At 35.5% G+C, this 26,980-nt stretch overlaps 1 protein-coding gene across 1 annotated transcript; it reads left to right on the plus strand.

Annotated features, from left to right (window-relative positions):
- Positions 1–26,980, plus strand: RAD21 (RAD21 cohesin complex component). Its single transcript, XM_039854038.1, has 14 exons — positions 1–127; positions 6,806–6,980; positions 11,167–11,284; positions 12,401–12,509; positions 14,184–14,290; positions 14,891–15,097; positions 15,562–15,687; positions 16,032–16,154; positions 17,915–18,138; positions 19,431–19,590; positions 20,028–20,176; positions 22,889–23,038; positions 24,478–24,561; positions 25,248–26,980. Exons 2-14 carry the CDS (start codon positions 6,837–6,839, stop codon positions 25,437–25,439), a joined length of 1,893 nt encoding a protein of 630 aa, XP_039709972.1. The 5' UTR covers positions 1–127; positions 6,806–6,836; the 3' UTR covers positions 25,440–26,980.

A 26,980-nucleotide genomic window follows, 5' to 3' on the forward strand; every position in this document is an offset into this window, starting at 1 on the left:
GTGGCGGCGGCGGGAGCTGCTCCGAAGCTACATCTCGCCAGAGCTCCCCCCCTTTCCCCGCCCCCTTCCCCGACCCCCTTCCCCTCCCCAGGCCACCCAGCCCGCCCGGCTCCCGGCGGACCGCAAGGTAAGGTAGTCGGGGGACCCCTTATTCTCCGGCTCCCTCCCCCACCCCGTCCCCGCCGTCCTGCTGTCGGGAAGCCGGACTCGGGGGGGAAGGGGACGGGAGAAGGCGGCACTCGCCGCGCCCCGGGACGCGGGCCGAGCAGCCTCCCCCTGCGCCCCGCCGTCTGCCAGGCCCCTTCGCCCCGGGCTCGCCCTCGGCCAGGACCCGCGCAGCCGGGGCCCCGCATCACCGCCCGTTCCGCAACAAATGGTCCTGGCCCATTCCACGGCCCAGAAAGCCGTTCCTCCGCCGGCTCCTCGGGGAGCCACGTCTCCCCGAGGATCAGAGGACACCCGGGGCCGCCGAGGAAGAGGAGGAGGTTTGAACGAGCCCGCTCTGGGGACCGGGCCGCCTACTCCTCGGCTAAAAATGGCTGTCTCGGAAGACGCGGGATTCGGGGCGGCGGCGGCGCCCGCGGTGCCCGCTCGGAGGGGCAGCGACCCTCCATCGAGCTCGGGTGCGGGGGTCGGAGACGCGGCCCCTGCCCTGGTGGGCCCCATGCGGCCGGAGGGCGGCGGCGGCCCCACGCCGGGCACTACTGCTGCTCTCTCTTTTTCTTTTTTTTAAAAGGAAAAATTTTGCGTTGGGAATATTAATTATTGGTCCGACCAATAGAAAACGCGGCCAAGAGACGTCGTTTCTGATTCTTAGGGAATCGGTCCTCCCCCCATCTCCCGAATTTTCTAACGTTGGAGGATGTTGAGTGTTGTTGAGCTGCATTGGGGAGATGTGTGTTTCTGACAAACGCTTAGCGTCGTTTTCCTCTCTGAGAAAGGCTGTGCGAATGATCCGCAGCGGTAGTGTGGGGTGACAGTGTCGTGTTGTGCTGGCGCTAAGGCCTTCTTCAGATATGAAAGGAGGAAATGCTGGAGGGCCTGGTCACCTTATAATTTGTTAGGCTGTCTTCATCGTTCAAAAACGCGCTTGTGTTTTTAAGGGTTTTTGTGTTTATCGACTTCTCTTTGCAAGCGAAAAGTTAACATTTGCTCCCGTTACGCGGTTTAGAATAACCACTAAATTCCAGGAGAAGATCTCTGTCTTCTTTAAAATGAATGTAAATGCCGATGAGCTGTGTGAGTCTGCAGAATTTCGGAGACAGGCTGGAAAAGTTTTCCTAAGTTGTAGAGTCATTAAATTTCTATATTTAATGTTGGCGGCAACTAATGATTGTTTTGAGAAAACATTGATGAGGCATATGCCATATTCAGTGATTAAATTACTTAACAGTTTGTGTTTTTTTATACACAAGTTAGAAATAAAATTGCTAGAGCATAACTTTTATTTACCTTTTCTGTGTTTATAAAGGCAGCACATTAGTACACTCAAATTGTTTTCCATCAAGAGTGGTTATCGTAATTTAGATGTTCTTGGCGATTTAAATTCTTCCTGAATCGATTCTTCATTGAAACCTGGAATTCGAGTTATCTTAATTTACTGGAGATTCTTGATGGTTTTAGTTTCCAATCAATCAAGGTTGTTAGAGCATGATGATGCTATACTGATTGGCATATATTTATGAATTCCCCCCGTTACTCTGTCTCTACTGTGGCAGTGTGGTAGATGTGCTGTTCAATTTAATTCTCATAATCCTGTCAGGTAAATATCCTCATTTTATAGAGGAGAAAGCTGAAAGCGGATGTTAAGTAACTTTTAACCATTACAAAACAACTAAGTAGAGAGCTGAATTTGAACCCAAGACTGTCTGATTGTAAACTCTTGTTCAAAGAATGTTAGTAACAAAAGGGAGGGGCGTACTAGTGTGCAGGGTTGGAAATACCTCAGTCCCTGAGACATTCCCGCTGGCCCCCAAAGAGAGAGTTCTATTCTTATTTGAGGTATTGCCTTTTTCCAAGAATAGTAAATCACTGGATTTTCAACCTTCCCTGTTTATAGTTAGGGAAGTGAACTACACAGATTAAGCAGCTTAATTTGCTAGTTAATTGCAAAGCAAGATTGTATCTTGATTGCCAATGTAATAGTTTTTACTTTAAGTAGGTGATGTGTGCATATTCTCCAAGGTTAAAAAACAATCTGTACAAAAACGTATGCCTCACTTTCCCAGAAGAGCCACTTACCAAACGGAACCCCTGTCATCAGTTTCATTTGTGTGCTTACACAGGTGCATGTAATTTATATAGATAGTCTCTTTTTTTAATATTTTTATTATATCAGTGGTCCCCAACCTTTTTGGCACCAGGGACTGGTGCTCCTATCCTATGAGAATCCAATGCCTGGTGATCTGAGGTGGAGCTGAGGCGGTGATGCTAGTGCTGGGGAGAGGCTGCAAATACATATGAAGCTTCATTTGCTCAGCTGCTGCTCACCTCCTGCTGTGCAGCCAGGTTCCTAACAAGCTACAGACTGGGGGTTGGGGACCCTGTATCATTGTTTAAGGCTGCATGGAATTCTGTTGTATAGCTGTATAATTTGTTAAAAGTCTGTTCTTAGCGCCCATGTAGGTTACCATATTTCTTATATTTTGCTATTAAAAGTCATGCTGGCAAGGTAACATAGTATTACAGTTAGAGGTGTGGGCTCTGAAGTTTAACTTCCACTTGCATTAAATACTAGAGACCTTTGGCACATTACTTATCTTTTAATTGTCTGTTTCTTGGTCTGTAAAGTGGGCCAGTATAAATTTACCTAGTAGGACTGTCATGAAGAGGAGGGACACGTAAAATAGTTAGAGTTTAGTAATACGCAAAAAAGAAATTTTTTAAGTATATCTGGCATTATTACTGGCAGTTGCAGTTTCTGGTTTGAAAGTATGAGTGTTTAAAATTTTCTTAAGATGTTGCCTTTCAAAGAGGTTTATACCAATTTATACAATCACTGTCTTGCCTTGCTTTCTAAAGGATGAGTGAAATATCTTAATGACTAACATTATTGTAGAGACTTGAGCTGTAATTTGACTGGTTTTTTGTTTTTTTGGAAAGATCTTAAAATGCCCCTTTTTTTTTTTGCATTCCTGAATATGTTCTAAAATACCGATCTGCCATTTGATATCAAACTTAAATTTTATTTTTTAGGACTAGTTGAAAAAAGTTGCTGCTTTAGGAAAAAAAAATTGAGAAATCACGAAATTGCTAAAGTATGGGTCCAAATGCAGGCTTTCTGCTAAGATCTTTTGTAAAGTATTAACAGAATTTAGGATCTTCAAAGCCTGCAGAAATTAATCAACTTTTAAGATTGGCTCAAGTTTGGTATTACTAAGGGAAAAAATTGGTTTAAAAGACAACAGTGATTATACTTTCTCCTTATTTAGATATAAGCTAATAGTTGATCCATCACTGTGCCTCGGACTTCCTTTAGATATTAGGGGGATTTCCTCTTGCTAATTGTTTCCCGGAATAATTTTAGGGCCACTCTTTAGCAACATTCATTTACCCCCCCCCCACAATGCCATCCCATGCCAAGAAAGCATCTATTTAGGAATCTTCCTCAGCATAGCTGGGATATTTTAGGCATGGTACTCTGCCTAGCAGCTGAAGTGCTGGCATGAGCTACTGACACCTGTTGACAAGTGCCAGTAGTTTTAATTTCTAAAATCTCCAGAATTGTTTACATATGTCAATTATTAAATCACTTGATGTATCCCATTTCTTTATTTGTTAGGCACACATTTAGTAGTTGTCATGCATCAGGCAGTATTCTAAGAGTTTTTATTTGCACCAAAACTATCTTGTGTAGTGAAACTTGAGACTTGTGTATGACAATGACTATGTTTCTGAGAACACTTCCATATTGGATTTCTACAAAACCCTGTCAATTTCTGTAGTGCTGTAGAGGCAGTTTAATTTTTGTACTAACTTTAAGGCTTGAAATAGAAGCACTGATTTGCAACATAGCAGGCTCTTTGATTATGGAAATCATATTTTGATCTGTAAAATACTGCTAAGAGGGGTACAACATATACTTGAGGTGTTATTTAATGCTTCTACCTTAGAGTGTTTGAACTGAAGTCTTCCTAATTTAACATTCTTAATCCTTTTTTTTAACTCCACATTTTAGAGAAAGTGTTCACAACGTTAAGCAATTGGTGAAGCCCGTTTTGTTTTTCTCTTTTGAGAATTTTTTCCTAGTGAATTAATGATCTCCTAGGAACATCTATTCAGGGAATTTCCAGACCTTTTGCTCTGATGAAAACTGGAGATGAGGCAAACCTGACTGAATTACCCTTGCTTCACCACCCTCTACCCTCCCAAACATTTTTTTTTTTTTTGCACAGGCAGGAAATCTTTTACCTGTACTGTGTTTAATGTATATTTCCTGTACATCATTGGAAAAAATGGGCACAGGTTTTAATTGAAAGTACAATAAGCAAAGTTCTAGGAGTTTTTTCCCTCAAGTTTTGAGAGTTTTTAAATATATTCTAGATCCAGTCCCTGTCAGATGTGGTTTGCAAATATTTTTCTCATTCTGTATCTTGTTTTTGCATCCTCTATGGGCTCTTTTGTAGAGCAAAAAAGTTTTTAAGGCCATTTATCAGATTTTTTTCTCTTATGGGACATGTTTTTGGTGTCCTCTCTAAACATTCTTACCAAACTTTGGGTACCAAAAGTTTCCCTGTGTTTTTTCCTAAAAGTTTTATAGTTTTAAGTCTGCGATTTATTTTGTATTAATTTTTATATGCTGTGTGAAGCTCGAATCGAGGTTCTTTTTTTTTTTTTTGGCCCATGGATGATATCCAGTCACTCAGACTCAATCATGATTTATTGAAAAGACTATCCTTCCTCTTTTGAATTGCTTCGGCATCTTTGTGAAAACATTTAGACTTAGTTTTGTGGATCTGTTTTTGAGAGGTCTTAAAATTGGATAATTTGTTCCCACTATATTCCTTTTCAAAATAGTTTTAGCTATTATTCTTTTGCCTTTCCTATAAATTTGAGAAAAATCTTGTCTATAGCTATAAAAAAAAAACCTCAGGATTTTGATAGAAGTTATGTTAATGTTTCTTTAAAAACTAATACACTTACCATGCTATCTGGCAATCACATTTTCAGGACAGTTGCCCTAGCAAAGTGAAAACTTACGTTCACTAAAAACATATATACACAATTATAGATAGCAGCTTTATTTGAAATGACCAAAAACTGGAAACAACCAAATACTCTTCAGTAGGTGAATGCCTAGGTAAATTGTGGAATGCTATTCAGCAATAATAAGGAACATACAATCTAATTGATACATGCAGCAACTTGGATGGGTCTCAAGAGCATTATGCTGAGTCCAAAAAGCCATTCCAAAAAGTCACAACTGTATGATTATGATTTCATTTATGCAACATTCTCAAGATGACACAATAAGAGCTGAAAAACAGTGGTGGTTGTCCGGGCTTAGGAATGGCACTGAGCAAGGAATGGAAGTGACAGGTGATGAAGGGGGATATCTTTTGTGGTGATGAAATAGCTCTGCCTCTTGTTTACCTGGGAGGTCATTAACCAAATCTGCACGTGTGTTAAAATGGCAAAAGACAATTACATATGCATTGTACCAGTGTCTGCCCTGATTTTAATATTATAGTTATGTAAGACGTCTCCATCGGGGGAGACTGGTTAAAGGATACATCACCTCTGTACTATTTGGGGGATTCTCTGTGAATATAATTTTAAAGACTTTTTAAATACTTTTCATGTGTTACGGGTATGCTCAAGTTTATTTCTGTAAAAGCATGACATACGTATACCTTAATTCTAGTCATGGACATTTTAGAAAAAGAAATTCACTTGGCAAATAGATTTAAAAATCTATGAAAAGGGGAAAATAATGTAAGGGAAATAACAATTTACATAGTATACTCTTCAAGCTGGAGTTTTCAGACTGCCTTTTTTTTCTTATATATTAATTAGCTTGCTGAAAGAAAAACAAAATGTGAATAACATACTTATATTTCTACTAAGATTATTTCAGTCATAAGATAAATGTTATACTGTATCATTGTCCTGAATTTAGTTGTTAAATTATAAGTAAACAAGTGCTTTTAAAGTTCTTGAGTTGAAAAAAACTACCTTTTTAAGCCTCAGCTTTTCTAAATGGGGCCAGGCCACCTATTTATCTTTGCTTGGTAGAATGTGAAATGCTTAGCTCAGTGCTTGTCATGAGGTGGTAATTATTGTATAAAGCTGAGATTTTCAGTTTTTAATGGGGGTCTAAGAATGGAAGTTTCTGCATTGGTTATTAGTATTTGTGCCTGAGTGTTTTCTTCTTGGACAGTCTTTTTTCTTGCCATGAAGAATATATTCTATAGCATTTGGCCAGAAGCAGACTATTTCCGCAGTAATCAGCATAGAAATGGAACTAACACTTTGGAACTTTAAAAAGAATTAAGAGTTTTCTGATGACAGTTTTTATTTATTTTTTTTAAAGTAGCCCTTTTATTTTAAGATGATAGGCATGAAAGTAATTTGACACTTTGGTCCCGTTGCCTTTTAGCTCTTAATATTTTGGGGTCTTTTTCTTATTCTAAAATTAAAGCAATAGGTTGCCATTTTTTTTTTAAATGCATGCTCTATTTAATTCAAGCCTTTTACAGTTTTCATATTAAAACGAATGGGAAATTTTGTTTTCAGATTTTTTTATATGTCTCAAAAAATATTTCAATTCTTACATGGTATTTATATTAACTTTTTTCCTCTTCAGATTTCCTCTTGTTTTATAGTCAACCGGAACAATGTTTTACGCACATTTTGTCCTCAGTAAAAGAGGGCCTCTGGCCAAAATTTGGCTGGCGGCCCATTGGGATAAGAAGCTGACCAAAGCCCATGTGTTTGAGTGTAATTTAGAGAGCAGTGTGGAGAGTATCATCTCACCAAAGGTATGATTGATGTCGATATTTTTATTCACTTTGTTGATTGTTTATTGATACGTAAAATAGAGTTCTATAAAACAACTTTTTAAGTAGGTATCTATGTATATTGGACACAAAGAGAATCCATAGATTATCCAGAATTCCAGTTTGGTATTTTCTTTCCTTTAAAAAATCTTATAAGTACACAGATAGTTTCATTTGCCTGTTTTAATGTCAGATAAACATGTGGTTGGGCAGTACTCAAATATTTTATATTCGGCTTTCTAGATATTTTTATAGTAAAATATGTGTGTGAGTTTAGGAATTTACAACATTCAAAATAAGGACCCATTAAGTAGAAATGGTTGCAGGAGTCAGGTGTATCTTACCCACCTAGCAAATAGTATCCATACCACCTGTTCCACCTAAGCTTCACAGGCTTACTTGTTGTTTCTCGAAGATAACAAGCATTTTCCCAGTTTCAGAACTTTTGTAAGCTGTGCTCTTTCCCTAAATATTTAATTACTGTCTGTCTCCCGCTAGAACAGAGGCCTCGTGAATGTCCTTAACTTATCCTGCTCTGTTCCTAGAGGAGCTTTTATTGACATGCTCTGAAACTTCTGAAGCAATGGTTTTCACCTTTGGATTTCAAAAATAGTATAACTTAAAGTAATACAAAGGTTTTGTGTTGCCAAGAAAAAGAACCTTTTAAAACACACAGATGCAATTATATCTAACATCATTAGCATTTCATTGAAGAATAGACATGTTGTCTTGAAAAAGTACGTAGGACTAATCTCAAAGGAAGTCCTTGAATATAATATATATATTACATCTGTGTTGTAAAAGTCCTTTCCTGGACCTTGTTTTTTATGCATACGTGTACTGAGTGTCCCGCTGTGGAAACGTTCCACATCACAGCTGTCTGGCCCAGCATTGAGAGCTACTCTTATAATTGGCAGTTTAGACAATTGGAATTTACTGGTTTTAAAGACATTTCTATCAGGTTATTTATAAGACAGTATTTCAAAACTTTGTTCAAATTAAAACTTTACAGAGGGAAACAGGTGACCTGTAGTCTTCCTCTTATATTTGGCAGTTTAGACAATACGGGCATATATGTTAAATAAATAAGAGTAGTTCTTAAGAAACCTTCAGTATTTTTGATATGCCTTCTAGACTTTTATTTGTGCATGTATTTTACACATAATTTTCCTTTTTATGTGTATGCACAAATAGTGCATTAATTAATGTTTTGTAACAAGACTGCATTTAGAAAAAGCTCTGTTCATAGCTCTGCTGTCATTTTAAATGGTTACATTGTAATGTCATAGTCTCTTATCCAGAGAACTTAAATACAAAAAAAAAAACAGATTTGACCAAATTTGAAGTAAGATCATTTGGATGTTCATAAATTCACTGCAGAAATATTAATGTGTATGTTTATGGGCGGCTGCTCTAAATGCTCCTGGGAATGTTCAGTATACAGCATATGCGCTGCGTTAGCTTTATAATATTCAAAAAGCTCTTAATCCAAAACACATTTGGCCATTAGGATTTCAGATTTCAGATAAAGGATTACGGACCTGTAATTAGGTGGTTTGATTGTGATATATTTTACCAGTGTTGTTTTGGATAATTTTTTTTTTTTTAATTCCTTTGGTGCTATACAATGCAGCCATTAAAAATTATGATAATGTTACAAACAAAGCCTTTCCTAAATACAGTCTCGTTATAAAACAGTGCAGTTTTTATGTACACACAAGAAAGAAAAAAAATTATGAGTGCATGCACACTTAAAAGTCTAGAAGGCATGCCAAAGTACTATTAAAGATTTCTCTAGGTGGTAGGATTATTTTTATGGTCTTTATTTAAAAAAAAAATAATAATCATTTAGTAAACATTGCTTGCTAAATGTTTTGTTCACATTTCACAAGTCTTTTCTTAATATTGATGTTCAGGAACATAATTGATGGGCTAGGTGATAAACATATTATTTAGATTTCTGATATACATTAACAATTTGCTCTGTGGGGAGATCATACCAGTTGGCACTGCTGGTCAAATTATGTGGAAACAGGATGTTTTTTACTTTTTTATTGGTATGCTTATTGAGATAAGTGAATGGAAAAGGAGAAATTTAGCTCTTTTTTTTTTTAAATTGATAGGTGTGGCTAATCTTTAACATCTATAAGCAAATATTGAGCTTGATTTAGCTTAAAAGGACAAAAAAATTTTCACAGTATTTGCAGAGTACTTTGTACCCTGTTAGGGATACTACAAAATATGACACAATCAGATATATGAAGGTTTGCACCAACGGCCATAAAACAAAGCATTCATAAAGGTGACAAGTAATGTAAAAAGATTGTGGAATGTATGTGAGAGAGAATAACACTTTAAGATCCATTTGTAAGTAGGTTTTTATTTGATCAATTTTGTTTTATTATTGTGTTAGAGATTTCCACAGGATTAACTGACCTGAAGATTTCTAATGTTTGCTATTGGTGTGTAGTTCTTATTATGGGGAAATGTTGGTTAAATCATTTAGAGCAAGTGTCAGACATATGACCAGTCGCAACTACATGTCTTCTCTCTTTTCCCTCTTCTGGCATCCTCTGCAGAACTTTCCTGGATATGTAGCCTGTTGTTTATGATACCTACACTCAACATAAGCTAGCAACTAAACTGGGAACCAAACTAACCCAGGAAGAAAGCCTTTTTTGTCCAAACACCACTTTTAAAGGTTGTTAATTCTGAACAAAATAGCAGACAAAGGTGTGTGTTTTTTTTTTAATCTCCCTTTCTTAAAATGCAGTCATATTCATTTTAAACTTTCTAAGACCACATCATAAAAGTAGATCATTTTCCATTAGGAGCAATGTTTTAATTGGGTATTTTTCATATCATATTTATCATTTGTTAAGTCCTAGATTTTATCACAAATTTATTATAATTTTATACACTTAAAAATATATAGCAGTAAACATCAAAATTTATGCTGTAAATCATGAAATGGGCATAATGTAGAGCCTGAGGATCATCATAAATAGAATTCCTAGATACAGAGAGTATACATAGAATTTAAAAATAACTCATTTTATAAATAACAATTTACTAATCATAACTTAAGCAAATATTTAATAATGTTCTTTGCTACCTTAGCATTTGCTAAGTTTTATGGTGTGATTTGGAAAATGATCTGGGAGAGTTTGAGTTCATGCTACCTTATTCTCTCAAAAAATTTTTCTTATAGCCAGAGGAATTTTGAGTCTTTCTATTTACATTGAGTGTTTACTTGTCTCATTCTTTTCCCAACTACTGTATCTCATCTCACATAAGCATTGATCGAGATCTACCTTGAAAAAAAACAGGATAAAAAGTATATTTTCTGGTGAAAAAGTTGGGGTACCATTGTCTTTTATCAGTATGCTTTCCAGCCAGGTAATAAAACCTCGGTGAAAAGTGGCTTAAACAATAAGGAAATTAACAGGCTTACTTAATTAGTACTTTAGAAATAGCAAGGTTTAGTTTGGTTTGATTCAGAAGTTCAGTGATGTCATTCAAGGACTCACATTCTTAGTTTGTTGGCTTCTTGTCCTCATACTTATGGCCTCGTTTACAGGGTGACTGCAAACAGCTCCAAGCCCTACTCACAACACAGAAGGGAGAAGGAAGAGAGGGGCATTTTTCTTTTATTGGAAAAAAATCGTAGAAACTGTGACAAACTTATTTCTCTTTGGCTGAACTAGGTTACACTCCCACTCAGGAACAAGCATTAGCAGAGAAGACTCGGACAATCAATCATCCTTCGAGGCTGGGGACAGTCAGTTCCCAAACAGAATCTCATTTCAGTTAGCTCGCAAGGAGCAGTGGCTCTGGATTAGCATCCAAAAGTGCCACACACTTTTTATTTTGCTAATCACAACAGCAATCCATGGAACACCTTAGTACCTACTTCATAGCTACCTTCATGTTTAATTCATGAATTAACTGCCAGTCTGTCCTTTGAGGATACTTGGGGAATTTACTGGTAAAGGCACTGAGAAATCTAGGTGAAAATGAGGTAACTTCAAATAAATGATAAAAATATGAAGATATAAAGCAAAAACTGCCTATAAATTGTACAAAGTACAAGGTTTGAAGTATGATTACCTCTAAAACCAGAAAATTAATTTTATAAATTAGATTAATATTAATGTTTTCTTCACAGGTGAAGATGGCACTCCGAACATCAGGACATCTTTTACTCGGAGTAGTTCGAATCTATCACAGAAAAGCCAAATATCTCCTTGCAGACTGTAATGAAGCATTCATTAAGATAAAGATGGCTGCCAAATAGGTAAGAAGAGTGAAGTTTTTTTTTTTTTTTTTTTTAACTTTGGAGCTTCTCGTGTTCAGTGTGTAAAACTGCTTAAAAAATATTCTAAATCAACATGTTTTGTTTTATGTTCATTGCAGTATAAGGGACCCTTCAAAATAGGGTGAGGCTGAGAGGCAGTCGTTCAAGGCAGTATTCTACTTCTGTGATTACGACAGTCACTCCTTTTTGTTCTTCCTCTGTAGCTGCCTTTTTCTTTTAACCCCTTTTGCAGCAACTTTTGTAGAACTCAGGCATCAGAGATTAAACTGTAGAAAACCAATTATATGATTTTTTTTAATTTAGCTCAGATAAAAAAAATCTTAGAATTTTAATTTTTTTTCCTGAATAATTTTAATGTACAGTGTATCTTTAAAATTAAATTCACTTTTAAGTTGAAAATTTTTATTAAATGTTCTCAAAGTTTTTGTCATTTTGTTTTAGGTAATGATTCTAAACTTTTATCTTCATAGATAATTACTAGGGGCTATATATGAATTCATATCATTCTGTAATTTTTTAAAGCATTGATGATATTTTATTCTAAATTATCCGAATGTGTAGGAGAGGCTTTCTACAGTAGTTTCTACTGAGGCAATATTCTAGTACTTCAGTTTTATTGTATGAACAGTGACATTTTTGAGATCTAAGATTTTATTTAAAAGTAAAATATTTAGGCAGAGGCTGTGTTGAATTATTTCTTAACACGTAGCTACTAAGTGCCTTTTGTTTAAATAATTGTTGGGGTTTGTTTGTTTTTTTTTTTTTATCTTTTGAAGCAGTCCCTATTTATTATAGACAACCTGAAAAATATAGGGGAAAATATGAAGAAAATGAAAATCTTTTAGTCTCACTTTCCCTAAAATAACCAACTTCTATTTGTTCATATCCTTGTAAAGACTTATTAGCTTAACGCATAATTAGTGCTTTGACTTTTTTGTATAGCTATGATTATAGAAAAACAAAAATAATTGTGCATCAAAGTACTTTTCTACTTTCTAGAATATAACCTTAGGAAATTATACTGACTACCTTCCTTTGATCCCTGGATAATGTATAATGTAGCCAGGCCTTGAAGCTTCCATTTCTTTTCCAGGTGTCGTTGACCTGCCTGAGGAAAATCGAGAAGCTGCTTACAATGCAATTACTTTACCTGAAGAGTTTCATGACTTTGATCAGCCACTGCCTGACTTAGAGTATGTCTTTTTTTTTTTTTTAATTGGTGACTTGGTCTATAAAAACACATGTTATTGGCTTCCTTCCAAATGTATAGTTTTCCTTGGAATGTTTTGACATTGGGTTAACAGCTAAAATACATGTACTTTGTTTAGGACAGTGTGTAAATATGAAACGTATAACCTAGAAATGCTTCTTCTGTAATAGTGTAAATGATGTGAACTTTAACACAGTTAAGAGAATTCTGATGTGCTTAGGCCAAAGCTATGTAAGGTGACCAGTTGTGGTGTGTGCTTTGTATAATGACGTCAGTAAACTTGAACTATTGTTGCATGATTTTTCTTCAGGGGAATCCATTAAAATCATCTACTGGTTATTTTATTTTATTTTTTTTTGCCAGGCTATTCTCAGCCACAATTTTTTTTTTTTTAATAAACATGAAATAACTTTCTGTGAAGAATGTGAAAAAGTCATTGTCACAACACACATTTAAGGGGAGAAAGTTGTACAGAGATGGCCGTTACAGCAGAATACTATGGTATATTATTCCCCTCAAGTCCTCAAAATTCAGTTGATATTACAGTGACAGGGAATGTGACTAACTTTCCAAGTAATTAAGTTGCACAGTTGTCAACCAAGAAACTCTCTGTTACCAAGTCCATTTATTTTTTGACAATATTGTCTGCTTTTTAAAATGATTTATTCCTAATTAAATTTGATTTATGTTGTTTTTTTGTGTGTTAATTAGTGCTAGGCACTACCTAGCCGCTTTACTGTTTCTTTCCTCTTTTACTTCTTTTTTTTTTTAACATGGAAATGTTTTAACATAGAGAAAAGTAGAGGGATGAGTATTATGAATCCCAAGTATTAATCATCCAACTTTTTTTATTATCAATAAAAAAAGCTACTGGATTATTTTAAAGCATATTACATATGTTATCTGTAAATACATCAGTATTTATCTCTTTAGAGGAAAAAAATTTTAAGACATAACATCAAACCTTTAGAAAAATTATAGTAATTTCTTAATATAATATATCCAGTCAGTGTTCAGATGTCCCAGTTGACAGTGCCTTTTTTCCAGTTTGTTTGAGTTAGGGTCTGTGCAGAGTCTGTGACTGCACTTAGTTGGTATGTCTCATAAGTCTCTTTTAAAAAATATGTACCAGCTCTTGGCGTCTCTCTTATGTTTTTCCTTGCTACTTATTTGCCAAACAAGCCTGGTGATTTGTTGTGAACTATTTACATTCTGCATGTGGCCAATGATATTGCAGATTGGTGTTTAACGTTACGTTTTATTTAATATTTTTAAACAATATGAAAAGTTATCTGTTAGAGGAAGAAACAGTCTCAGAAAAGCCTGGAAAGTTCAGAGTTCACATAGCCTGTAAGTTGCAGGGCCCTGATAAAAACCTATGCCTATCTGTTCCATGTATTGCTAAGTTTTTCCTCTCTATACCATATTGCTTTATGTAGTGATTTCAGCATATGATAATGTTGCTTGCCTCGTCACTGATGGCTTTAAAATTTAAGTACAGTTTAATTTCCAAGTCATTTACTTAGTACTAAATTTTAAGGCTCCTAAAACCTTGATAGGTTGTATGTTTTTTTCTTCCAGAGACACTTGAGATTATTTTTCTTATAAATATATTACAATGAGACTTGACTAAAATGTATTTGAAATAATTTTATAGTGACATCGATGTGGCCCAGCAGTTCAGCCTGAACCAGAGTAGAGTAGAAGAGATAACCATGAGAGAAGAAGTTGGGAACATCAGTATCCTACAAGAAAATGATTTTGGTAAATCACTAGCCACAAGCTATAATGTATAATTGTGTTTGTCTTTTGAAAAAGAAAACCAGGCATGTGTTAACATTCATGGACGGAAAGACTTAAAATTTCATCTTAGGCATTTTCATCAGGAGAATTTGCCTTCCTACCAGTATATTAAGCATCATTTCCATTTATGCACCAAACTTCAAAGATTATTCTTTGCCTACACCTGCTCCCTGTACACAGTGATAGGACCTATGCATTGATTTGTGTGACAAGTGCCAACATTAAAGTGTTACATGCTTTTAAAGTATTTTGGAACAGTTGCATTGTGTACCTACTATTTTTTTTGGAATAGTAGCAAACCATTCTTTTCTTGATGAAAACTTAACAAGAAAGCTTAAGTCTATGAATGTTAATGCAACCTAACAGACATATATATTTAGATTTACTTGACATTTACAGTAACCTAAGTTTGGATCTTGGAGTTGAATTTGCTAGTCATGCCTCAGAATCAGTTTATGAAATATAAATGCTAAAGATTTAAAATTGTAAAGATTGTTTTTCTTTTGTAACAGTGATGCTTTTAACTTTTTCAACTAATGATTTTGACTAAAATTTGTTCAGGTGACTTTGGAATGGATGATCGTGAGATAATGAGAGAAGGCAGTGCTTTTGAGGATGATGACATGTTAGTAAGCACCAATGCTTCTAACCTCCTGTTAGAGCCTGAACAGAGCACCAGCAATCTGAATGAGAAAATTAACCATTTAGAATATGAAGACCAGTATAAGGATGACAATTTTGGAGAAGGAAATGATGGTGGTATATTAGGTAGGTCACAGCGAGTTGGTTATTCTAACAATTTTCTTTATGCAGTGTTTAGAGCAGTCGCTAATTCCGGGTCTTGAGTAAATAACTCTCTAGGTATATATGTGTAAATTGTGACCATTTTGTTCAGTAGAAGTTTTTTGTAAAACTAGCCTAAAATGTCATTCTGTTTAAAAGTGCTTCTCTCAGGGTTTTTAATTTTCCTAGTTCTTAAAACTGCTATATTTGTGTTTGATATCTATGTTAAGTAAATATGCTTTAAAATAGAGACGTAAACTAGAAAATATAAATTAGGAATGAGGAATATTTTTATATACTGTTTATACTTTTGTACACGACCATGAAGAGAAACATGCAAATTGAATAGATTTAAATTTTTTAATCTATTTTAACATTTTTCTAGTGATTAGCTGTTGTTCTTTTAGTATTTTTTTCAAAAATTATAACAATTACATTCTCTATTTCAGATGACAAACTTATTAGTAATAATGATGGTGGTATCTTTGATGATCCCCCTGCCCTGTCTGAGACAGGGGTTATGTTGCCCGAACAGCCTGCACATGATGATATGGATGAGGATGATAACGTATCAAGTAAGCATTTCAGGTTCAGTGATCTGGGCATGAGTGTATGATATCCAGAAGGACATTTAACATAGAAGACCACAGACTAAAAGTTTAAGCTTTTAATGAACTATAAATCTTCTTAAAAATAGTGATTATGATTGATTGCTTATTCTGATTCTTTTAGGTGTTTATGCCACTCCTCCTTTTTTGGCCAGTGGGTTCAACTCTGGAGGGACATCCTCATAGCTAGAAAACTTTTTTCTTGGTACCAGTGGGTTTCTTTCTGTTTCACAGATGGATTTTTTTTCCCCCATTTGTAGGATATATATCAAATACCTGAGCCTTTTGTGACCAAATTTTTGTTTTTATAGTGGGTGGGCCTGATAGTCCTGATTCAGTGGATCCTGTTGAACCTATGCCAACCATGACTGATCAAACAACACTTGTTCCAAATGAAGAAGAAGCCTTTGCTTTGGAACCTATTGATATCACTGGTAAGCATACTTTTCGACTTAACAAAACTTAGAACATAAGGTCCTAGCTCTGGCTCTTGTTCACTGATCATTCTGCTACTCTCATTTTAGATAACTAAGCTGCTTTCTCTGTCACCTATCGTAGGACCTTTATTTAATTCATATATAATTATAGAATATATAAGTTGCTGTGAAATATAAACATATAGAACAAGTTTTCTAATATGTATCTTAGTCTTTTGGGATTCCCATAATGCTAGCAGGGCACATATGTAACAATTAGAAAACTTTATAGTAAAGTATAGGACTGACTAATCAATTATTTTCCAAAGTTCTGGATTCTATATAGTAGGGCTGCAATTTAAGAAAACCTAAAAATACTTTTTTAATAGTAAAGGTTCTAAAAGCAATCTCCTATTTCTTTCAGTGCTTATTAAGAAACATAGAAAACATTTAATGGGGTGAGAGTGCTGCTTAAGAGAAGCAATTTGAGATATATAATTTGAACGTGAAACTCAAAATTTCTAGATGGTTTATGGGTACAATGGGCTAGAATACTTGTAAAGTTACAGTATAATTCATGATGTAGTTATTGTAAGTAGAAACAAGATTACCTTTTGACTTTCCTACTTAGAATCTGATTGGCAAAAGCTGTGACTTGGGCTTCTGGTTTATAAAGAGTGTTTACTATCTACCTGACTGTTTAGGAACTAAAAATGTAACAATGAACAAGTCTATCCTCACAGAACTTAAATACTAATTAGGGGAACATGAGTGATTAAGTAAAACCTGTACTGTGACAAATATTACAGAGAATTCTAAACGAGGTAAGGGAGATACACTGCAGTGTTTATAACATAGGGAAGTTGGGCTTGGCCGTCTGTTTTAAGAACTTGAACTTTTGCTTCAGAGACAGAAACTCTTCAGTAGCTGGAGGACAGGGATTAGACAAAGAATGTCACTCTGTAACATCTTTTTGAATCTTGAACTTTGAACCACAGGAATATTTTATATATAAAACCTGTGATATATAATATGTCTTATTGGATGGAATCTTGAGGAGTTTATTTAATCCCATGAGCTTTTTATGTCTTCAGAAATTGAGATAATGCTGCCCACTTTGCAAAGGTTTTAGTAAAGGTTAGAAGTGAATATATGAAAGGTATCTGTGATAGTCCTGGACCTGGAGTCCGAGGTCCATCTGACTGTATTTGAGCTTGTTTCACTTCGTCAGGCCGCTTGTAGAACTGCCATATACGAGTTGTAACTTTTCCAATAAAAATCATAGTAATTGCAACCACTTATGGAGGTCTCAGTCCATATGCCAGACAGTATACTAAGTATTTTACAACTCCTATAAGTGCTTGGCCATATTTCAAGTGGGAAAATGAAGAGGTAAGGAAGATAGGGTTAACTCTTCTTAGTGGTCACTCAATAATTGGCAGAACCCAGTACTTAAGTCCAAGTATGCTATGTTCCATGTTTACAGTATAAAGCTCCATGGGCGAATATGTATTAGCTCTTAAATTATTTTACACATTTTGTACTAAATACATATTCATTTAGTTATTCAGCAAAGTTTTGTTGAGCACCTATTGTATGCCAGCCTCTTTTCTATATGGTGCTTGGGAAACCTCATTTAAAACCAATTCTGCCTTCATAAGGCTTAACTTTTCTAGTAAATGTGTAGAACATTGGAATACAATGAGACCCAGTCTGGTTGTTGTGCCTTTCATGCTGCCCTGTCAGGAAAATGACTTTATTTTCTTTTATCATTTAAGTCAAAGAAACAAAAGCCAAAAGGAAGAGGAAGCTAATTGTTGACAGTGTGAAAGAGCTGGATAGTAAGACAATTAGAGCCCAACTTAGTGATTATTCTGATATTGTTACTACTTTGGACCTGGCACCACCCACCAAGAAATTGATGATGTGGAAAGAGACGGGGGGAGTGGAAAAACTCTTCTCTTTACCTGCCCAGCCTTTGTGGAATAACAGACTACTGAAGGTAATATAATTTGGAGAATTTTTTATTTCATATACATTTTGACCATTTAAAAAAATACTTTTAAAACCTTCATGTGAACCATTTTTGATCAGTTATTTTTCAGCTATATGGTAACTTTCTTAAACCACAGTATTCTGAACATAACTTGATCTAAAAGATCATGATAAGTGACACCTGCATCTCTAAAAAATGTAGAATGATTTTTCTCTGTACGAAAAAGCTACTAGCGTTTTTAATAATAGTTCTCCACAACCTCCTATGATAAACTGTTCTATTGCCTTAGTGTATACTGTGCTTCAAGTCTATACAATCTTTAGATGTTGCTTTCTGGCCAAAACGTGGTAGTTCTAGTGTTCCCGCAATTAAGAATTCTGGCTTTATGAGAATAAGCCCTTTTCTGCTTGCTTTAGGTTCCAGTATATTCCAAAGCAAGGTTCTGAAGCATCTGATGAGTGGCATGGTGCTGTTAGGCTCTTACTCTTTCTAAAGTTGAAATATGCATATAGCCAATTGATTTTACTTTATATTTTACTATATTCTAAATTTAAGTGTTTCAGAGTAGCAAGACTATGGTAAACTGCTATTTATTGAAAGCACAGTCATAAAATGATTTGAAAGATTTGTATTCTCTGACTCAGTTGTCTTACAGTTTTTCCTAAGAAAGAGGAAATTTTCTGTAATTCAAAATACAGAAAAGCCATTTCTGTGAAAATGTTCATTGCATTGTTATTTACAGTTAAATTTTTAAAAAGAAACAAAATATTGAAAAATGGTTCATTTTTGAGATACCTATACACACCCACGCGCGCGCGCGCACACACACACACACACACACACACACACCTTTCTCCACTTGGAATATTATGCAGTCATGAAAAACATTAAAATGATAGTTAATGAGTACCATATACTATTAAGTGAAAAAAGCACTTTGTAAAGAAAACTATTTGGCGATTACAGTTAGATTGGGTTTTAAGTGTATCAATATGAAAGTAAACTGTAAGCAAATAAATTTAAAACTTAGGTGTTATCTCTGAATTACAAGATAATGCATCAAAATTTTATTTTTTTCAACTTTTCTAAAATTGCCATTATAATTTGAAATCCTGTATTTAAAATCATTTTAAGATGGAATGAAGTGTGAATGTTAATAACATTAAGTAGAAATCATTCTAAATCATATATATACTGATTACAACTGTTTATTAAAACATGGAAAATAGAAATGTCAGTGGCGAGTTATCAGTTAATGTGATTTATAATTGAGGTGTTTTCTTAACATTTTTTTATAGCTCTTTACACGCTGTCTTACACCTCTAGTTCCAGAAGACCTTAGAAAAAGGAGGAAAGGAGGAGAGGCTGATAATTTGGATGAATTCCTCAAAGAATTTGAAAATCCAGAGGTTCCCAGAGAGGACCAGCAGCAACAACATCAGCAGCGTGATGTTATCGGTCTGTTCTGTGGGAATAGTTTTCCTGATGAAGTTTTACATAAACATTCGGCTTAAAATTTATCTATGTATTGACAGAGTGAAAGAAATCAGGAACAAAGAAGTAGACTCACGTATTTTTGGACAGGGAAATACATGCCTTATTATATTATTACATGTGATTGCCTTGTTAGAGATGAAGCTGTCTCTTTTTAGGACTGGATGAGTGATAGTCTGCTAAAGGATTGTCCTGCATTGGACTGTAGGTGGGACTTGCCCTTTTAAGGCCTCTTCCCACCTTTAACTGTATTGTTATAAAGTGAATTATCTTTGTGGAGGTAAAATTTTATTCGGCCATCTTCATTTGAGAAAGTACCTGTGTATTAATGATAAAAGTAAATGGTCCTAAAATATTAAGACTGTATGACCTAACTCTTCTCTTCATATGACCAATTGCAGATGAGCCCATTTTGGAAGAGCCAAGCCGCCTCCAGGAGTCAGTGATGGAAACCAGCAGAACAAACTTGGATGAGTCAGCCATGCCCCCACCACCACCTCAGGGAGTTAAGCGAAAAGCGGGACAAATTGACCCAGAGCCTGTGATCCCTGTAAGCAAGCATATCTCTCCATCATAGTGTTGGGGGGTATTCATTTTAAATCCCTAGAAATAAGGCGTTGTTTAAGGAGCTCTTGTAAAATAGTTTAGGCAGAAAATGCAAAGGACTGAGCCTAGAGAGGAAAAATGGCAGCTGAGGATTCAAGCACAATGCACCTAAAATGAGAGAACATGCTCTGGGAATTTTCAGTCTTTCTGACTCTTATTGGATAGTCTTGCTTCATGGTGGCCTAAAGTGAGCATCCTTAGTTAGTGTGACATGCTTAACACTGAACTGGGTTCTGGTTTATTTTATTTATTTTATTTTCATTCCTTTATCAGCAAGATTGAGCATTCTTTCTCTGGTTTTATTGAGAAATAATTAACATTATAACACTATTAAGGTGAAAAACAATGATTTCACATATATATTGTGAAATGATTGCAATAAGTTTAGTTAACATTCGTCACCTCACATAGTTCACTTTTTTGTGTGATAAGAACTTTTAATATCTACTCTCAACCACTTCTAAGTATATAATACAGTATTAACTGTAATTACCATACTGTGTATTAGAGCCCCAGAACTTATTCATCTTATAACTAAGTTATCCTCTGACCAACGTCTCCCCATTTTCCCCCAGCCCCCAGTAACAATCATTCTTTCTGCTTCTATGAGTTTGGCACTTTTAGATTCCACATGTAAGCAATAATATATAGTATTTGTTTTTCTCTGACTTCCATCACTGAGCATAATGCCCTCAAGGTTCATCCATGATGTTGTAAATGGCAAGATTTCCTTCTTATGGCTGAATAATATTTATTGTATGTGTATATCGTATCTTCTTTATCCACTGACTGACGCTTAGGTTTTTTCGATAATGTTGCAATGAATATGGGGGTGCATATATTTTTTTGAGGTAGTAGTGAATTTATTTCCTTCAGATAATACCCAGGAGTGGGATTGCTGGATCATATGGTAGTTGTGGTTTTCCTTTTTTAAAGAGTGTCCGTACTGACTGCGGTCATGTACACGCTCACAAGTAATGCACAGGGGTTCCCTTTTCACATCATCGCCAACACTTATTTTTTGCCTTTTTGATAATAGTCATTCTAACAGGTACGAGGTGACATCTCATTGTGGTTTCGATTTACATTTTCCTGATAACTAATGAGATTGGAGCATCTTTTATGTATCCGTTGGCCATCTCTATATCTTTGGGGAAATGTTCAGATCCTCTGCCCATTTTGAATCAGATTTTTTATTTTTTTATTTTTTGAGTTGTGCGAGTTCCTTATCTGAGAAGCGGTTAATGGCTAAAATATCAATTGCAAATATTTTATCGATGGTATCTTTTGCAGAAGCTTTTCCGTTTGATATAGTCTGACTTGTTTATTTTTGCCTTTGCTTTTGATGTCAGATTCAAAATATATTTGCCAAGATCACTGTCAAGGAGCTTACTGCCTAAGATTTTTTCTAGGAGTTTTATGGTTTCAGGTCTTAATTAAAAGTCTTTTTATTTTGAGTTTAATTTTGTGTTTGGTGGCAGAAATCAGGGATCCAGTTTTTTTGGCACCATTTATTAAAGAGATCATCTTTTCCCCGTTGTATATTCTTGGCTTGTTGTAAATTAATTGACTCTATATGTGTGGGTTTATTCCTGGGAGCTCTATTCTGTTCCAGTTTTTGGCTTAATCTTTAGCAAACATTCCTGCATATCTCTAGTACTAGGCAGTTTTAGGCTTTCTTACTAAGTAATCGATGTATTTTTCAAATTACTAAAAAAAAGTTAAAGTAACATCTGGCTACTCTATTCAGACCAGCTATCATTAGGTTCACTTAAAATAGGAAAATTAAAACAAGCATAAAGGAAAGAAGGTCTGGTTTAGTATTTCCCAACCTTAAGTCTATAGAATAAATGAATCTGAGCAAAGAGAAGCTCTTTGGGAACCTTAGGCTCTTGGTTTAGCCTCCATTAAGAGATAATTGCAGAAGAATACTCTGCCAGTTTTAAGAACCACTTCTCTGTGTCCTCTGGTGCTAAGGAGTTGTCAAAAAGAGCATTTTTCTTTTGAGCTCAGGAATAGGAATGGGAATAGGTAAATGAGTTATTTTAGTACCACTCTCCTGGTATTGTTCCCTTACCATTCCTTTGGTTTGTTACAGACTATTTTTTAATGTTTTCAACTATTACTAAAGCCTGAGGAAGGAAATTCAAGAGCTGGACCTAGAAAAATAAGTCTCCTTATTCCTATTTGCTGCCATAAGAGCTCCAAGGCTCTTATTTAGAGCCCAAGCTGAGTTGTGCTAGCTTCAGGCAATTTTATGCAGTAATGGTTGGTAGTACCAGGCTAATTGATGGTAAAGCTTTTTTGTACTGTCCTGGAGTTCAGTGGGTTTTGTGTTTTTTTCCTAAAATGCCACTACAGAAAATTTGGGGGATTTTTACTATATTTTTCTTATTTGCAAATTCTTACATAGAGTTTTAAGTAAGTATAAGAAAATACTAAAAAGTATAAAAACCACTTTTCTAAGATGACGCTTCTTTTTTCTGTTGTAGCTTTACAATAAAAAAAAGATGTATATTGTATTCAATTGTGAGGAATTATGGCAATATGACCCCAGTATTTCTCATTTTGAAAACTTTAGCAGAATATATTGCATATTTAAAAGAAGCTGCTTTTAAAGTGTACATCTTAAATGCCTTATTTTCATTACTTTAAGCCTCAGCAGGTAGAGCAGATGGAAATACCTCCTGTAGAGCTGCCTCCGGAAGAGCCTCCAAACATCTGTCAGTTAATTCCAGAGTTAGAACTTCTGCCAGAAAAAGAGAAGGAGAAAGAGAAGGAGAAAGAAGATGACGAAGAGGAGGAGGTAAAGTAACGTTGTAGTGAGCTCTAATGAATAAACTCCCATTCAAGCTTTAGTGAAAATCTCCATCCAGCTCTTTTACTTTTCATATTGGAGATAACTGAGCATCAGAGTGATGAAAATTGTTCAGACATAAGCAAAATGTAAGAATGTAGTCACATTCTTAGTGATCTAGTTCGTCCTTAAGAACATCAAATTTTGGCTCCCTTGTGGGCTTTTGAAGGACATGGGACTGCCTTTCACTGATATTTTGCTTGGCTTCTAAATTGTAGCTGCTTTTATCTTCTGGTCATTTCTTACTGTTAACTGTGGCCTGGAAATCAACTATCCAAACATTTCTCATTTGTATGTGTGGATTTTGTTTTCATTAGACCGGGGTGGGATATGACTTGGCTAAAATAGATTGAAGGCTTGAATGACTTAAAACAGTAGAAGTGTTTTAGGAATGGATTTTCCTTTTCCTGAGGCATGTTTTGGCTGTTCAGTCTTGAAGTTGTATAAGACTTAGAATATATTCTTTAAGTTTAAAGTGTCTTCCAGGTAGCATTGAAGTTTTTAAAATTTCTTCCAAGACTAAAGGTTATGCATTGGACACATTTTCATGTGTTTATATTTGTGATTTTTTTATTATGCCAGCTATAGATATCATAACCACTTAGTGCTTAGAATGTAATAGGAGCATTACGTTGTTTTAAGTCAGACTTAGCCCGGAGCTACTGGAGCGTAGGTGCGAGTGTGTGCCAGTATTGTAGACTTAGTACGGAATCAACATTTAAAATTGTGCTTCCTGTTATGTGTAAAGCTTTTTACTTCTGGCTCTTTGGAACGTGATATATTGTTTTAGCCTGGTTGCATCCCACACCAATTTCAGAAAGTCGTTTAGGTAGGTAGCAGGTGACTAGGAGCTAGGCGGCTTGAGTGAAGTATATCATTTCTTTTAAAACATCATGTAGACCAGTACTGCTTACTCATTTTTGCTAGTTTGTGGGTTCTTTGGTACTGGTCCACAATGAGATTAGGAATCATCTACAATGCCATGCTATTAAAAAAAAAAAAAATTCAGTTGAAATAAACTGTGTTTAGTGGCATAGTTGATTTATATCCCAGCATAAGTTCCTTATCTTAACAGGGGCCAAATAACCAACAGCTCACCAACCAGCAATAATAGTCCATGGACCACGCTGTGTAGACCACATCCTTATAGACCAGTACAGAATCATATATTCAGCCAAATGTTTGCTTGCAGGTACAGAGGACTTTCTTTTGTAATTTAAGAAAGACAAACTTCTACTAAATCTATGTGATTTTTTCAGCAGCATCAAGTATAATTTCTCCTACTCAAAATAAGATACAGTTTAATTTAGAGCTCTCAAGCGATGTAGAAATATTTTGGTTTGTCAGCATTTTCTTAAAGTACGTGTTGGGGGTTCATTTTTATTCAGGATGAAGATGCTTCGGGGGGTGATCAGGATCAAGAAGAACGAAGATGGAACAAAAGGACTCAGCAGATGCTTCATGGTCTTCAGGTATGCCAGGATAAAGTTTTCATCACAGATTTTGGGCATTGCTCACTCAAAAAAAAAAAAAGTTATATGCTATAACCAGAAAACCTACCTTTGTGAAACTTTTTCCAGAACATATTTTAAACTGTTAGGCCAAGAGTAAGAAGCCTGGCAGGTTTCCAGTGACTACTTTCCTGTGGTTCTCTTGCAAAACAGAACTGTGGTGGTGATTTATGGTACTCCTTTATGTGTCTCCATCTTATATTTGATTGAGCAAATTTAATGTGTTTCAAACATTAAATTTGTCCATTCGTGGTAGTATCAGATGTCACTTAGCCTTGGGCCTTACTGCATCAGAGGAGGTTGCTTGAGCATCTGCCATACTAGGCAAGCTGCTCAAGGTTTCCCAAAATAGATTCAAAAGATAGATAGACTGAGAACTATAAGTGCCAGATTTTGCTATTGTATCATATTAAATGTCCAAAGAAATGAGTCGTTTTAATATTTCTCGAAACTGCTTATTTCTTGTATTTGTGGTTTTAGACTTACTGTAGCATACTTTACCTTCTTAATTAATGAGAATCACTTTGTGCTGCTCAAAAAAGTCTACTCCCAACAGAATAAAGAAGCAGTGTGCTTTCTCTAGAATCCAAAATTGGCATCTTCCTGTGCAGATCACTTTTAATTCTTTTTTTTTTTTTTCTTTTCAGCGAGCTCTTGCTAAAACAGGTGCCGAGTCTATCAGTTTGCTTGAGTTATGTCGGAACACGAACAGGAAGCAGGCTGCGGCGAAGTTCTACAGCTTCCTGGTCCTGAAAAAGCAGCAAGCTGTTGAGCTGGCACAGGAAGAGCCCTACAGCGACATCATCGCCACACCTGGGCCCAGGTTCCACATGGTTTGAGCAGCTTAGAGGCACTAGAGCTAGTGTTCAGGTCACTAGAGTGTACAAATTGCCCCCATGTGTAGGGCACACAAAACCCTTTCAGAAAATCTAGATTGTTGTCTGTACAAAGTCTCTCTCTGCCTTTTTCCTTCATTTTTTCCAGTATTTTAAATTTGTCAGTTTCATCTTTAAGGGAAACTGCTTTTATAGATTGTGTTCTGATGGAGAAAACGAGCACCTCAAGGACCCAGAAGATTAACAGCTCAGAACAGATGTGTGCAATATTGGCGCGCACGTATAACTTTGAGTAGCAGTTGAAAAATCAGGATTTTTATCTTAATTCTCCGTTACTGCACTGGAAAAGAAAACTTGTCAGGAAAAATCCCGACAGTTTAAGAACTATGGAGTGCGTCTGTCTTTGACAGAAAGAATTGTCTTTTCCCGTCAGTAATACCGGCAGTCTTCTTGGTAACCAGTACTTAGGCGTGGTTTCCAAAACACAGATTGTCCTCTTGAAATACTGAGATAGGTTTTAAAGTAGAATTCCATAATGACCAAGGGGGTGTGTGAAATCGTGTTGTAACTAATCCCCTTCAGCTACAAAAAGATAGAACTTGCTTTAAAGTGTTCTATTTGATAAATCATTCCATTCGAATCTTTTTAATGGACCGTACTATCCTGAAATCTGTTTTAGTGAAGCTCTAAAATGAGCAGAAATAGACTTTTTAGAATAGAATGAATTTTAAAAACCTTTATAACTTTCCAGGGGCTATAAATCAAAGTTTTAAAAAGATGTTTGGATATATTTGAGTATTCAGATCATGAAAATAGAATTTGCTATGCCAACTCAAAGGACAGACTGATGGGAAATTGTACACCTGGTTGACTTAACCTTTCAGCAGACAATGCTGTAAAAACGGATGGCTTTTCTGATATTTATTATAAGTTTTATTACTGACCTCTTTTTCCAACGCTGCACACTCCTGTGCTTGGAACTTTAATAGCTTTGCAACAGAAATCCTATATCCAGTTTCCTATAATTTAAGTGAAAACATCCAAATAAAGGCTTTATTATTAACAGATCAGATAGCACCAGAAATTATGTGACTATTATGATTATCAAAACGTGTCTTAACTTTTTAGGGCAAAATTACTCACACTGAAAGTTCTAGCTTAAGTGTTGGCACTTTGTGGAGAAAAAAATCATTTTTGAAACTCAGACTTCAGTGTATATCCAGTAATTTAAAATTATGTGAAATGTTTTAAATTTGTGAACTCGTAATTACTGTTTTGATGATTCATTTTCTTGAGATGGTAATTGTATAAACTTGCTATTGCAGCTTTATTTTCAATATGATGTGCCTGTAAACCATGGATTTTTCTCCCTTTGTAAAAAGACATTGTAGATAATTGAATGATTATAGAAGGTCATTAGTTTCTTGTTACACATTTTGTTAGTCTGGTTTTTGTTGCTTATTGGGTTTAATATTGTTCTTGAAAATAGTTGATGCTATGTTATGTATAACTTTTCTAATAAAAGTTGTGTTATAAGCTGTAAA

Source organism: Pteropus medius, unplaced genomic scaffold (genome assembly GCF_902729225.1).
Source record: "Pteropus medius unplaced genomic scaffold, Ma_sr-lr_union100, whole genome shotgun sequence".
NCBI classification, from domain to species: domain Eukaryota; kingdom Metazoa; phylum Chordata; class Mammalia; order Chiroptera; family Pteropodidae; genus Pteropus; species Pteropus medius.